At 42.8% G+C, this 15,212-nt stretch overlaps 1 protein-coding gene across 5 annotated transcripts in view; it reads left to right on the top strand.

The window, feature by feature from the left end:
• The window catches only part of Taf1 (TATA-box binding protein associated factor 1), a 92,098-nt gene extending 88,671 nt beyond the window's left edge, over positions 1-3,427 (top strand). For 4 of the 5 annotated variants that reach the window (XM_029557450.1, XM_008855564.3, XM_017794976.2 and 1 more), the window contains one exon: positions 1,816-3,427. In XM_029557450.1, coding sequence (XP_029413310.1) covers positions 1,816-2,035 — 220 coding nt within the window. In that variant the 3' untranslated portion in view covers positions 2,036-3,427. The remainder of the gene's footprint in view (positions 1-1,815) is intronic. The other variant, XM_008855566.3, reaches the window with a different exon arrangement.
• The last annotated feature ends 11,785 nt before the right edge of the window (positions 3,428-15,212 follow it).

The following is a 15,212-nucleotide window of genomic DNA, read 5'->3' as shown; positions in this document are numbered from 1 at the left end:
CCGGGCGTGAGGCAGAGGCAGGCGGATCTCTGTGAGTTCGAGGCCAGCCTGGGCTCCATAGCGAATCCAGGCCAGCTAGGGCTACAAGGAGACCCTGTCTCAAAAAGACCCCCCAAAAAAAGATTTTTGTCACAGCCCATCATTTCTTTTTAAAAACTTTTACTATGTGTATGAGTGGTTTACCTGCATGTGTCAAGTGGTGACACTTGCATGCAGTGCCTGCAGAGGCCAGAAATAAGGAGTTATGGACTATTCAGAGCTGCCATGTGGGTGCTGGAAACTGAACTCAGGTCCTCTGGAAGAACCTCTGAACCATCTCTCCAGCCACTGCTTCTAATAGTGGAAAAATTAGAGACAGCTTAAAATGCCCTAGTGAGAGACTATTATGTTACAGCCATATAGCAGAATACCATGTATCTGTTAAGATTATGCCTTAAAACTGGCACACTGTAATCCCAGCACTTAGTAGGCTGAGACCAGAGGACTGCAAGTTTGAGGCCAGCCCAAGCTGCATAGTGAGACCTTATCTCAAGAAAAAAAAAAAAAACAAAAACAAATATTATGCTCTAGACCCACATTTAATCCTTAGTGTACAAAGCAGATTTCTGAGGAATATGTAGGATATTTCATTTGTAAATTAAAAAATATTTAATTATCCTGCTGGGCGAGGCATCATACACCTTTAGTCCCAGCACTCAGGAGGCAGAGGCAGGCGGATCTCTGTGAGTTCAAGGCCAACCTTGTCTACATAGTGAGTTCCAGGACAGCTGGGGCTACAGGGAGACCCTGTCTCAAAAAGACCAAAAAAAAAGAAAAGACCAAAATAAATTTATCCAAACTTCGCAGAAAAAAATAGGTCATTTACCAAAACACTATCTCTAGATGTTGGAGTTACTGGTGATTTTTTTTTTCTTTATTTTTTTCTAGTGTATGCGCTAATTTTATTTTTTATCAGTGAATGTGCATTTGCGTGATTTTTTTTTCAGAAGTAAAATTAAAAATAAGCCAGGGACTGAAGAGATGGCTCAGTGGTTAAGAGTGTTGGCTTCTCTTCCAGAGGACTGGGGTTCGGTTCGCAGCATCCACACATTAAAAAATAAAATAAAATTTTAAAAAAATACAGCACTCTAGCCAAGTGAAGAATTAATTGAAGGAAATCAATACAAGAGGCATGAATACTTATTTCAGTAGTGCAGGCCAGAATTAACAAAGGACTAAGCCAAAGCAAGCAGAGTAGGGATAGCAGGAGGCAATAGAGACAAGATATTTTACTTATTTATTTATTTATTTATTTATTTATTTAATGTGTATGAGTGTTTTGTGTGCATGTATGTAAATGCACCTGTGTCATGCAATGCCTGCAGAGGTCAGAAGAGGGTGTCTGATCCCCTGGGACTGGACATATGGACAGTTGTTAGCTGCCCTGTGGGTCCTGGGATTCGAACCTGGGTCTTCTGCAAGAACAACCAGTGTTCTTAACCACTGAGCCATCTCTCCAGCCTGAGTCAAGATACTTTAAAGGGAGGTTCTTCAGAACTGTTTGGGATGCATAGATGAGTAAAATCAAGTAGTAGATGAAACAGTGAGACTGGGTCATGGTAAACTGGCAGTGTGTGTGTCAGTGTAAGGGAGTTTTTTTCAGGTTTTTGTATACTTGAAGTTCGTAAGTTGATGTTTTTGAACAGGATCATTTTTTCTTAGGGTCTTATAGAACAGTGTAAAACCAGTTCTTTCAGTGTCCATGGGAAGTGATATGGGAATGGTTAACCAAGGGGTGGTGCCCAAGCTTGAGAGATGACATGTTTCTCTTCTCAGTTATGGGAGTTATGAGGAGCCTGATCCCAAGTCAAACACTCAAGACACAAGCTTCAGCAGCATCGGTGGGTATGAGGTTTCAGAGGAAGAAGAAGATGAGGAAGAAGAACAACGCTCTGGGCCGAGTGTCTTAAACCAGGTCCATCTGTCAGAGGATGAGGAGGACAGTGAGGATTTCCACTCCATTGCTGGGGACAGTGACTTGGACTCTGATGAATGAGGCTTCCTTTGGGCCTCCTTGGTCTGCCTTCCCTGTTTTCTGTTTTCCATCCTAAGTGGCTTCCTTTCCCCAACTTATTTATATTTGTACAGTGTCTGATCATGTAATTACCAGATTAACACCTTAGCTTTGAGAATAATAATAATAATAATAATAATTCCCCCAACCTTTACCAGAAAGAGAGAGCAAACACTTTTCTCCAATTCTCTCCTGTAATGCCATTTATTCCTCTTGGTATATAATTTTTCCCTGGGAAAGAAGCAAAATTATGAAAGGACTAATGACTTTTTGTCCTTCTGATACATTAGAAATCTAGTCATGACACCATTTCACTTTCTAATTTGCAGGCTGGAATAGGTGAGAACCAGCCCCCTGCTGGAACAGAGAATTAGGTGCTGATGGGCTCTGTGCCACGCTTAAAAAGCAAATCTATTGGATATCTGCCTGTTAATGTATTATTTATTTGGATGTACAATCCCTTGTTCCTAAAAGGAATAGAGAGACGTGGCTGTGTACCTTTGAAACAGCCTGTGTGTCAGCAATGATATGTTGCCATGTGAATTTGCTTTCCACCCCCCTAGGAGAACTGTTAGGAAAATGGTTCCTTAGGACAGAGACTGTCTTGTTTCTTTTTATACTTAGGATATAGTTCTGTGCTAAGTAGGTAAATGTTCTTAAATCATGCAATCTCAACAGATACAGTACTGAGTATCTGCCCCATGCTGAGCACTCTTATCAGGTCCTTGGGATGCAAAGGCAATAAAAGAGCTCACCATCAAGTTGGGGGAGATGGGTGTAGAATTCAAAACATGTTAATAAATCATTATAGGACTGTGAAACAAACGAAGAAGTAAGCTGTAACTGGGTGTGGTGGTGCAAGCCTTTAATTCCAGCGCTCAGGAGGCAGAGATGGGTAGATCATTGAGAGTTGGATGCCAGCCTGGTCTCAGTAGTAAGTAAGCTGTAAAGTATAAGGGAAAAGTAGAGAAAAAATCATGTATGAAAGCCAGGGAAGGCTTCTGATTTGTTTTAGGAATTTTCTGTATTATCGAATGAGGACAAACGAAAGAATCATGTAATAGACATCTATGATCCCACTTTTGTAGAAGACACAATTATGGATCTATAATTATATGTGTTTATATATGTATGTACAAAGGAAAAAATGTGAAAGGATATATGTTAAATTGTTCACAGTGATAACCTCTGAGGAATGAGGATGGAGAGAAGTGGTTGATGTGGTTTATGTATAGTGGGTGGTGGGTATTGTGTTTTTATTTCTGTATTGTTTGGTTTATGTATAGTGGGTGGTGGGTATTGTGTTTTTATTTCTGTATTGTTTGAATTTTTATGTATTATTTTTGTAATAAAATTTTAAGAATTGGGGCTGGAGAGATGACTCAACAGTAAGAAGCATTTACTGCTCTTCCAGAGGACCTGAGGTCAGATCCCAGCACCCAACTGCCTGTAACTCTAGTTCCAGGGGATCAGATGCCCTCTGCTGGCCTCCCCACTCACATGGCACACATGTACACAGCCACACATAGACAGGCACATATACATGTGAATAAAAATAAATCTTTAAAAAATGTTTTAAATTACCAGCCATAGTGTGCAGAGTAGTGCCAAAGGAGGATCTAATGTAGATCAAATTAAGGGGACTGGAACCAAAGTAGGCGCGTGACATTGGGCTAGGGAGAAGGGGGATGGATTTGAGACATCTTCAGAAAGGATTAGAGCCAGCCAGCAGGACTTTATAACTAGTTGGCATTCAGGATGGAGAAGGAAGACTGGAAAGTGTTTTCTAGAATTTTGATTTGCGAGACTAGATGGGTATGTGGTATTCATTCATTTTCATACCACACAGACTATCAAGTAGTGTGACATATGCTAATATAGGATGGTTTCTGATTGCAAGGATCTAAAGATCTAGAATGAAAGGTATGTAAATATGTCAGTGGAATAAAAAGTAATCCTTGCAAAAAAAATGTACAGGTGAGAAGTACTGGACTCTGCTTTTGAGGAAAGTACAGTAATGCTTCACAGAGAAGACTGAAAAAGATGAATTATGAAGCCAGGCATGTGGTGCGCACCTGTAATCCCAACACTTGGGAAGCCGAGGCAAAAGAAAGTTGTTAGTAGAGGCCAGTCTGGCTACAGAGCAAGACCCTGTCTTAGGAAAAAGACAATAGCTGATGAATAGGCAGGAGTTTAACAGGTAGTCATAGAGGCCATGATTGGAAGAACACTCTGTTAAGAGGGAAGAAAATGTATGAGCATAAAACATGTTCATGAAACTCTAGGTGGTTCTGGTTGAGTGGAATATAGGTAATAAGATTCCAAGCTTCAGGATCAAATAGTCATTTTTAAAGCAGCCCTCTGGTAGCAGTATAAATGTGGGTGGAGAAGAGTGCCAGATGGTAAGACACATGATTGAGACCTAAATTATAATGGAGTCACTGGCAATAGGAATGGAATGAGAGTTATGTCTTAATGACTGGATGATGGAAAGTAAAGCATGGAATCTGTGTTTCTGAATTATCCTATACACTACAAAGGTTGAGGATTGAAGGCATGGGAAATGGTCAGAAGCATTTGGGTTTGACATGCCTGTATAAAGCTTAGGATTTGAGTAGGTGACTTCACCCAAGAAACATAAAAATTAGAGTAAGATGAAGGACCAAATCTTGGTCTAGACCAATATTTATGGACTGTCAAAAATAGAAAACCTGCAGAGTGGTATGTCTCAAACCAAGAAAGGGGCTTTAAGAGAAAGATCGGTTGTGGTGGCTCACCGAGTTCAAGGTGAGCCTGGGCTGGAGTGAGACCCTGCCTCAGAGAACAAACAAGCTGGGGCTGTGGCTCAGTAGGTAGAGTGTTTACCTAGAACACAAAAGGTACAATCCCCAGCACGGAGTAAACTGGTGGCACACACCCGTAATCCCAGCAACTCGGGAGGTAGAGGTAGGAGGCATCAGTAGAGCAAGAGAAAGTCAAGATGGGAAATAAGTGTGCTTACATGGCTTAGGGGGAAAAGCAGTATAGGAGGGGATGGAAAAGGTAAGGATAATTTGCTAGAGGACCTGTGAAATAGGAGGGGATGTTAACCAACATAGGTAGAAGCAATTGCCTTATGTAGGGAGAGATCTCTTAGATAATGAGGAACTGGAAATGAGCTAAAGTGCCCACCAGTAGCAAAGGGGTTTTAAATAATAGTATCTGAAAAAATACACAGCTCTTAGGAAAATGTGTGCTGGTATGGAAAGATATTCTTGAAAAATAGGCATTAAACAGTAGAAAGGGTTTGATTTCACTTTGGAGGGACAAAGGAGGATACACATCTTTGCTGGCATACTTACAGAGTATGAAAAAGTGACTGCAGGAAGCTCTAGAGAGGAAGTGGGTGGGGCTCGCCCTTCACTCTAAACCTTTCTGTTCAAGTGTTTTGGTTTGTTGTGTGTTTTATATGTACTTGTTAGTGTGGGTGTGTATAGTGTACATGCATACGTGTGGAGGCCAGAAGTTGACATCAGATATCTTTCCTATTAATCATACTCCACCATTACTTTTTGAGACAGGGCCTCAATGAACCTGAAGCTCACTGATTTGGATAGACTGGCTGGCTACAGGCTTCAGAGACCTGCCTGTCTCCACCCCACCCCCACCAGCACTGGAGTTACAGGCATGCACCACTGTGTCTGCCAGATGGTAAAAGCACTTGCCACCAAGCCAGACAACCTGATTCCCTGAGAACGACATGGTAGAAAACCTACTCCAAGAATTATCATCTGTCATCACATGCATGAAGTGGCATGTAAGAAACCAGGATGCCAGGCCCTAAGATGAGATGAGCCCAAATTTTTTTTTTTTTTTTTTTTATGTGTATGTGTGTATTGCCTGCATGTAAGTAAGTGCGCCCGTGTTGTGCAATGCCCACGGAGGCCAGAAGAGGTTGTCGGATCCCCTGGGACTGGAGTTATGGACAGTTGTTAGCTGCCATGTAGGTGCTGGGATTTGAACCTGGGTCTTCTTCAAGAACAACCAGTGTTCTTAACTGCTGAGCCATCTCTCCAACCCCATTGAGCCTATAAGTGCAGGCTGCATTCTCTGCTAAAGGGAGGGGTGCTGAAAACAGTATCTCTGATAATCCCTGTCTTACAGAACACTGACAATCTGGCAGGAGACAGCGGTCTGGTCATAAATGCAGGCTCCCTGCTCTGTGGGAAAGTGTCTTCGTCAACAACCCTTAGCTCATCTCCTTGTCCTGAACAATAACTCAGCTATCCTTGGCTAAGAAATTAGGCCAGGTTAAAGGTTTACTCTTGAGCTAAAAGCTGAAAGTTCACCATGCTTTTAACTCTAAGAAAGAAAACATTGTGGCCAATAAATTACTGGATGGGCATTGATAACCTTGAGTAAAAGTTTAAGCATCCTCTGGCACCAACTAACAGGCTATATGTCCTGTTTCTTTGTACCCTAAATCTTTGTATGTGACTGCCAGTTTGTTGGGATGTATAAAAACCGTCTGAGCCGGGCGTGGTGGCGCTCGCCTTTAATCCCAGCACTTGGGAGGCAGAGGCAGGCAGATCTTTGTGAGTTCGAGGCCAATCTGGTCTACATAGCAAGTTCCAGGAGAGCTGGGGCTACAAGGACACCCTGTCTCAGACAAAAAAACAAAACAAAACAAAAAAAATCTGAATTTTGAAATTAACGGCTTGTTGAAAAGACACAAATCCCAGGGTCCAAGACTCTGTCGCTGGTCAGTATTGCCATCCTTCACGAGAGCGAGGTTCCCTGCTGAGCAAGGCACACTTGAGTCACCAGATAGTGGCATGCATGTGCACACACACAAAAGAGAAAGAGAATGTGAATGTGAGAAAATGAAGATGGCTCTGGGAGTTCAAACTCAGGTTGATCCTCATGCTCACACAGTAGGGTCTTTACCGCCTGAGCCATCCACCCGGCTCTGGTTTTTGTTTGTGTTTTTTGAGACAAATTCTTAGTCTATAACCCAGGTTTGCTCCAAACTTTCTGTGTAGTCCAGGCTAGTCTCTTTTTATTATTAAAATATATTACTATTGTGTGTATGTGTATAACGTATGTGTGGGTACACACATGTCAAAACACGTGTGAAGGTCAGAAGGTTAAAGGGACCTTTGTGGAATTGGTTCTCTCCTTCCACCTTTACGTGGGTGGGTTCTGGAGATTGAACTCAGGTCATCTGACTTGCTCAGTAAGTGCTTTACCCACTGAACCATCTTGCCATCTTACTAATTTTGTTGTGAAGGAGAGTGCCCCTCAGACCCCCTCCCTAGCCTCTGAGAGAAAGCTGCCCTCCACCTGACTCTGGAACTCCCTTCATTGTTCAAACCCTTTCCTGGTATCTGTTTATGATTTCTATGGAAATGGTCTGGAGCAGAAGAGATAGAACGTTCTGCCCGAGGTAAGCTAGCCAATGGCAGTATACCTGATACATCTTTGTATGGTTTCTATGGGAATAATCTGGGGCAGAAGAGAAAGAATGTTCTGCCCCAGGTAAGATAGCCAATGGCTGTATAGGTAAAGTCTCTGGAAATCAGCCCTACATTGTTCCAATCCTTTCCTGGTTATTCTGTGTAGAGTTTCTATGGACATCCCCCGCTTTGTGGTTTTTCTGCTTAAAAGCCCTGCGTTTTCACTGCTCAGGGTCGCAGTATAGCTCCCAAGACTGTATGTGTCCCCAGCCACTTGGCCTCAATAAAGCACTTCTTTTTGATGAGACTCAGTGTCCAAGTGGTCAATTTGGGGAATTCCTCAGACCCCGAACAGTTGTTTTTTGTTTTTTGTTTTTTTTTTTTTCCAATGGTCACTGAGGATACCGGGAGCTGGAGCTGACTAGAGAGATGCATCAAAGGATTGCTATGTGCTTAATGTACCCGTGAATTTCTGGTTGGGTTGGGGAGAGATGGAAACTCTCTGTGTAGCCCTTGGCTGGCCTTAAATTCACTATGTAGCCCTTTCTAGCTTTAAACTTGTGACCTTCCTGTCTCAGGAAGTGCTCTAAGTGCTGGGATTACCGGTGTTTGCCACTGGGGCCAGCTCACTGTTCAGTTTAAATGGTACCAGTTTTTTGTAGTAACACAGTTGTCAAGGTGTAGAAGCAGAAAACTGTATGGGGGTGAAGACAGTGTTATAAGAGATAGGTTGGTCAAGAGCCAGGCCATGGTGGCTCAGGCCTTAATCCTGGCATTTGGGAGATTGAAGCAAGAAGGTCATTGAGAGTTAGGTTCCAGCACAGCTGTGGCTACAGAATGAGACCTTGTCTCAAAGAACCAAAAAAGACAAAGGAAAGGAGAGAGATTGAGAAATTTCAATAACCCATTTAAGAATGTAATTTTTTAAAATCTTTTTGAGACAGGGTCTCTCTGTAACCCCAGTTGGCCTGGAACTTGCTATGTAGACCAGGCTGGCCTTGAACTCACAGATATCCACCTGCCTCTGCTTCCTGAGTGCTGGGATTAAAGGCGTGCGCCACCACACCTAGCCCTTGAGAATGTGATTTTATAAAAGAGAAAGTGGCCATCGTGGTGACGCATACCTTTAGTCACAGGATTCAAGAGGCAGAAGCAGGCAGATCTCTGTGAGATAGAGCCCAGCCTGGTCTACATAGCAAGTTCCAGGCCAGCTGGGGCTAGAAGGAGACCCTGTCTCAAAAAAACCAAAGAGAGAGAGAGAGAGAGAGAGAGAGAGAGAGAGAGAGAAAGTGTGCTGGGTGTGGCAGTGCAGACCTTTAATCCCAGTACTCAGGAGGCAGAGGTAGGCAGATCCCTGTGAGATCTGATCCAGGGACACTGTTCAGAGAGGAAGAGGGAGAGGGAGACAGAGGAGGGGAGAGAGAGGGAGGGAGAGAGAGAGAGAGAGAGAGAGAGATAAAAAATGCATACAGTGAGCTTTGAAGGTACACAGAAGGAGGGCTGGAGACCTTCCCAGAGTTGATCACCAGGAATTAGCCAGACTAAGAAGGCATTGAGGTTTGGGAATGGATATCATTCCATGCAGAGAAAATAGCTTGTACAAAGAGCATGACTATAAACAGGATGCTCACAGCAGTACACACAGAAGGAACTGGCAGGTACTGAAACTGAAGCACTAAGCCAGCATCCAGATCCTGGAGAAGTTTGAGGAATTTGGATACAAAACCCTAAAAGCACTAGGAATCTATTGAAAGACTTTGATCACTTTAACAGCAATTTAGAATGTGAATTATAGAGCAGGTCTGGAAATGGTTGTGACAGTCATTTAGGCAAGGCTTTAGTCAACTGTAAGGCAACAACGTTGGGCAGAGATTTGGCAAAATTTGGGATTCAGAAGTCTAAGACTTAGTGTAAGCTATTTCAGTCAGCCAGTTAATAAGTACTGATTGAGTCTAGTGGTACCAAGCATCATTCTAGGTGCTTTAAGTACTGCAATGAATAGGAACATGGTCCCTTGCTCCTCCCCTCAACCTACAATTTTGTAGTGGAGGTAAATGATAAGATAAAAGGATGTGAGTGTTATGAGAATAAAAGTGACTGGCCAGGCATGGTAGCACACAACATGTGGAAGGTTGGCTGTGGCAGGAACATCACGATTTTGAGGCCACCCTGGCTGTATTAGCAAGACCCTATCTCAAGAAAACATATGTTGAGAGGGTTGTTTATTTTTCTTTTTTAACATATTTTTTGAATTATTTATTTAATAACCACATAATTAGAAGAAGCATTTCATTACAACAGCATTGACATAGTCAATTACAATTTCCAGAGCTAAGATGCATCTCTTTCAAAATTGGCTGTAAATTTTTACTTTTTTTTTGTCTTTTTGAGACAGGGTCTCCCTGTAGCTCCAGCTGTCCTGGAACTCACTATGTAGACCAGGCTGGCCTTGAACTCACAGAGATATGCCTGCCTCTGCCTCCCAAGTGCTAGGATTAAAGGTGTGCGTTACCATGCCCAGCCCAATTTTTACTTTTTTAAATATATTTTTATTTTATGTGTATGAGTATATTGCCTGTCATATGTGTAAGTACACCCATGTCATGGAATGCCCATGAAGGTCAAAAGAGGGCATCAGATTCCCTGTAACTGGAGTTATGGACAGTTGTTAGCCACTATGTGGGAGCTGGGAAATGAACCTGGGTCCTCTGCAAGAGCAGTCAGTGCTTTTAACCACTGAGCCATCTCTCCAGCCTTACTTATTTTTTGACATGGGATCTCACTATGCAGTCCTGACTGGCCTGGAACTCACTATGTAGACCAGACTGGCCTCAAATTCAGATATCTGCTGCTTCTGCCTCTTGAGTGCTGAAATTATAGGCATGTGCCACCGCTCCTGGCTCAAAAAATATTTTAAAATAATTTTTGTATATTTGTTGTATGTGTGTGTGTGTGAGAGAGAGAGAGAAGAGGAGAGAGAGAGAGAGAGAGAGAGAGAGAGAGAGAGAGAGAGAGAGAGAGAGAGAAGTTGGAGGAATTGGTTCTCTCCACCATTAGGTCCCAGGATTGAATTTAGGTTGTTAGGTTTGGTGGCAAGCTCCTTTACTCCTCAAAATAAATTTTTCAAAACTGTTGTGAAAGGGTTTGGGTTGTGGGTGCTTGTGGGAGACAGGCTTGAGCCTAGGGTGAAAGTCTTAATGACAGAAATACAGCAGGCTGGAGGCAATGGCCCAACTGCTGGAGCCACAAGGAACACCTTGTGACATTTTCTCCCATTGGCAGATCATGAGACTGATGCCTAGAGCTGGCCACTCCCTAATCACCACCCTTGGAATTCCAAATTGCAACACTTAGATATTGCAACAGTCAGGGTCACATGGTTTCCAGGCTCCGTAATCTGAAACCCATTATGCTAATGAGGCATCTGGCCCGCTATACTGTGATAGGACGCTAAGCCTGTTATGCTAATAAGGTATCCTACGCACTGTGCTATGATTGGACTGCCACCCCTATATAAGCTTGTGCTTTCCTGCAATAAACTAGATCTGTGTCACTGAACCTGGTCTCCTGTGTCTGAATGTGGCTCTGCTGACACAGTCTCCTCACCAGCCCTGGTGTCCGGGACCAGGCAGAAGCAGCAGTGATCAAAGGCAGCACAGGGTGAGCAGAAGAGCAGCTTCAGTGCCAGGTGAGCAGAAGAGTGGCCTCAGCTCAGGGCGAGTGGAGGAGCAGCCGCGGCGCCTGTGAGAACGAAGGAGCAGCAGTCGTGAGAACAGAGGAGTGGCCACAGTGGGCTAGTTCAATGGTCTGAAAGGCTTTGCTGTGCAGCTGCCATTGGCTTAAGCTGGGTGTGGTGGCACACACCTTTAATCCCAGCACTGGGAAGCAGAGGCAGGTGGATCTCTGAATTCAAGGCCAGCCTGGTCTACTTAGTGAGTTCTAGGACAACTGGGGCTACAGGGACCAAAAATGTGTGTGTGTGTGTGTGTGTGTGTGTGTGTGTGTGTGTGTGTGCATGCATTTAACTTTGGAAAGGTTAAAGCACTCTTTAAGTTTTCAAAAGGTTAAGCTGGGTGTGGTGACACATGCTTTTAGTCCCAGCACTGGAGGCCATCCTGGTCTACATAGTGAGTTCCAGGCCAGCCGGGGCTACCCAGAGACCCTGTCTCAAAAAGACCAAAAAAGAAAAAAAATTTGCTTGTATAGGTTTGGATTTCCAATATTATAGGGACTTGGAATCCAGTATCCAACCAACTGTTTTACAGCCTTTCAGCTTATTTATTCAATCATCCTGACTTTATTATAAGTATGTGGTTGTTACTTTCACATGCTACAAAGATGACCTTACACTAGAAAACTTGACCCCAGGTGTGGTGGCATACTCCTTTGATCCCAGCACTTGATAGGCAAAGACTGGTGGATCTCTGTGAATTTGAGGCCATCCTGGTCTATCTAGCAAGTTCCAGACCAGTCAGGACTACATAGACTAGCCTTTCCCAAATTTCTTTATCCAAAATTTTATACATCTTTTAAAATATTAGCATAACACTAATCACATATTGATTATGTAGACATGAGTCTAAGCTAGAGTTATACCCACCCAGTGAAGCTAGGACCACCTGTATACTAAGCATATGCTTTCCCACTGAGCTACATCCCCAGCTCCAAACCAGGACTTTTGTTTATTTCTTCCCCAACACAACTGCGGGAAGATAAGCTTTCACTGTTAAGCAAAGGTTCTAAATTTCCAAGGTGATAGCTAGTGCCTCTTAGATCATCAGAACATGGGAGATTTTTTTTTTTTTGGCTTCAAATGATAGAGAAGGATTCTCTTTCACTTCAATCCCTGATTTTGATAGTTTAAGTTTTTCCAGTCTTACAAAATATCTTAGAAATTGACACTTAAATTCAAAACCAAACGATTGTGTATCGCTGAAGAATTCTTAGCCTTTTACTTTTGATCTGCTATATCAAACAGTGGTTAAAATAGTATCTTGGCCATGTGTGGTGTTGCATTCCTATAATCTAAGTACTATAGAGATGGAGACAGGGACAGTACAGGTCAGAGGCCAGTATGGACTACCTAGCAAGTTCAAAGCCAGCTTGGGATACACAGTAAGATTCTGTCTCAAATTCTAAAAAAGGGAAAAAAATGGGGCCAAGGATGTATATGTAGCTCAAAGTGCTTGCTTAGCATGCACAACACCATGGATTTCATCCCCAGGACTACATACCTTAGGCATGGTGTCACATACCTGTAATTCTAACACTCGGGAGAGGGAGGCAGAAGAATCAGTTCAGCTACATAACATGACAAGAAATGCTGTCTCAAAAAAAAGTTTATCTCCCTATTTGGGAGATATGAACATTTTGAAAACTATGATAACAATTCTGAATCCCCCCTCCAGAAAAATGTGTATGCACATGAAGTTTTGTACATACTATCAGACATTTTTTTGACTCTGGATTAAGAAAATAGATTTAGCTACATGTGGTATTATAAAACCATAATTTCAGGGCCAGGTATGGTGGCGCACACGTTTAATCCCAGCACTCGGGAGGCAGAGGCAGGCGGATCTCTGTGAGTTCAAGGCCAGCCTGGTCTACATAGTGAGTTCCAGGTCAGCTGGGGCTACAGGGAGACCCTGTCTCAAAAAGACCAAAAAAAACAAAACAAAACCATAATTCCACCATGATGAGGAGGAGGACACACCAAGTTTACATAAACATGCTTCAAAAGAAACTAAGAAATGAAGTATAGCCTGAGGTTTAAAGTGGTTTAAAGTGCTGATCTATGTCAGCAAACTTTCTAAGTGACTGTGGAGGAGTTCCTGCACCCGTATTTATATAGCTGCTTCTGCCAAACATACCCCTTCTCCTGAATGAACACGACAGGGCTTTGGGGGAAGTTGCTGAGAAGTCATAACCTCCTATAGGGACCTCAGAACTAGGAGAAAAGCACAGAGTCCCCAGGAACAAAGGTGGGGGGCATCCAAGGCCAGGATGGAGGTGGGAAACTGAGCCAGGTAGGGGGATGGGGCCGGAGATGGGGCCAAGAAGGAAGCAAGTGCCAAGAAACCCAGGGGTCAGTAGCCAGCCTGGTTAACATAGTGAGTTCCAACTAGGGCTACAGGGAGACCCTGTCCCAAAAAGACCAAAAAAAAAAAAAGGAGTATAACTATAAATGTATATATTTTCAAGGTCACTGAACACATTTGTTCTTTGCATGTGAAAATTGTTATGACTTCTGAAGGAAAATTGCTAATAACACATTTATTTACGTATGTATTTATTTATTTATTGGTCATTTTGAGACAGGGTCTCCCTGCAGCCCCAGCTGCCCTGGAACTCACTATGTAGACCAGGCTGGCCTTGAACTCACAGAGATCCCTCTGCCTCTGCCTCCCGAGTGCTGGGACTAAAAGCCTGTGTCACCATGCGTGTTGCTAATAACACTTTTAAGTATAAATCAGTATGTTTGGCTTGAACAGTATGAACAGTTTGGGTATTTATTTGTGCTAATATGCTTAATAAGCAGTTTCAAAATATATGTATCTCCAACTCTCAAAAAAATATAGGAGCATTTAAATTGTGTGCTTGAGACTTAAGACACCCTGGAGAGAAAACAATCACTTTTGGGGGGGCAATGTCATGACTTTTAATTGTAGTTCCTATGCTTTGTCTCAAAACTACTTTCTCCCCCTCCTCAGACAGCAGGTGGGGAGGGGCCAGTAAAAAATAGAAGACATCCCTCCCTATTACACAAGGACCTTATATATGGGCCTGCTAGGCAGAGGCTGGTGGACTCTTGGCACATTCCTGAATCCCTGCTAGGGAAGGGGAGGAGTGTTGGGTAGCATCACACATGAGGTAGGACTCAGAGTGGTCACTCTGCTCCTGGCTACTGATCCCTGGGTTTCTTGGGATTAAAGAGATGTCTCAGCAGTTAAGAGCACTCATTGTTTTTGCAGAGGACGCAGGTTCTGATCCCAGTACCCACATGGCAGCTAACAACCATCTACAACTCCAGTTATAGGGGATCTGATGCCCTCTTCTGACTTCCATGGGCATTGCATGACATACATGCAGGCAATACACTCATACACATAAAAAATTAATTAAATAAAAATACAACAAATTAATAAATTAAAATAAACTCTGATAGAGTGAGGCCAGTCTGGTCTACATAGCAAGTTCCAGGTCACTTGGGGCTACAGGGAGACCCTGTCTCAAAAAAAACAACAATAAAAATAATTTTGTTTATATAGTTTACAGTTTCCTTATTTTGCTTTAGGAAATTTTCACTCTTTCATCTTCCCCAAAAAGAAAAAATAAAAGACATTTGAATGTAGCCACAAATTCTTTTTAAAATATTTATATTTTTGTTTTTATGTGTATGAGTGTATTGGCTGCATGTATGTGCCTCCATGTTGTACAATGCCCACAGAGGTCAGAAGAGTGTGTTTTGTTGGATCTCCTGGAACTGGAGTTCAGATGGTTGTTAGCCACTATCGGGTGCCGGCAATCGAACTTGGGTCCCCTTCAAGAACAGCTAGTGCTCTCCAGCCCCATTCACAAGTTTTTTTTGGTTTGTTTTGGTTTGTTGTTTTTTTGTTTGGTCTTTTTGAGACAGGGTCTACCTTTCATAAGTTTTTTACAGATGGAAGCAGCCAGGTAGTTGCCAACTTTTTCCCCATGGCTGGGGTTCCGACTTTTTGTTGATA

Source organism: Nannospalax galili, unplaced genomic scaffold (assembly GCF_000622305.1).
Source record: "Nannospalax galili isolate Female #2095 unplaced genomic scaffold, S.galili_v1.0 scaffold747, whole genome shotgun sequence".
NCBI classification, from domain to species: Eukaryota; Metazoa; Chordata; class Mammalia; order Rodentia; family Spalacidae; genus Nannospalax; species Nannospalax galili.
This window is presented reverse-complemented; position numbering and strand designations above follow the sequence as displayed.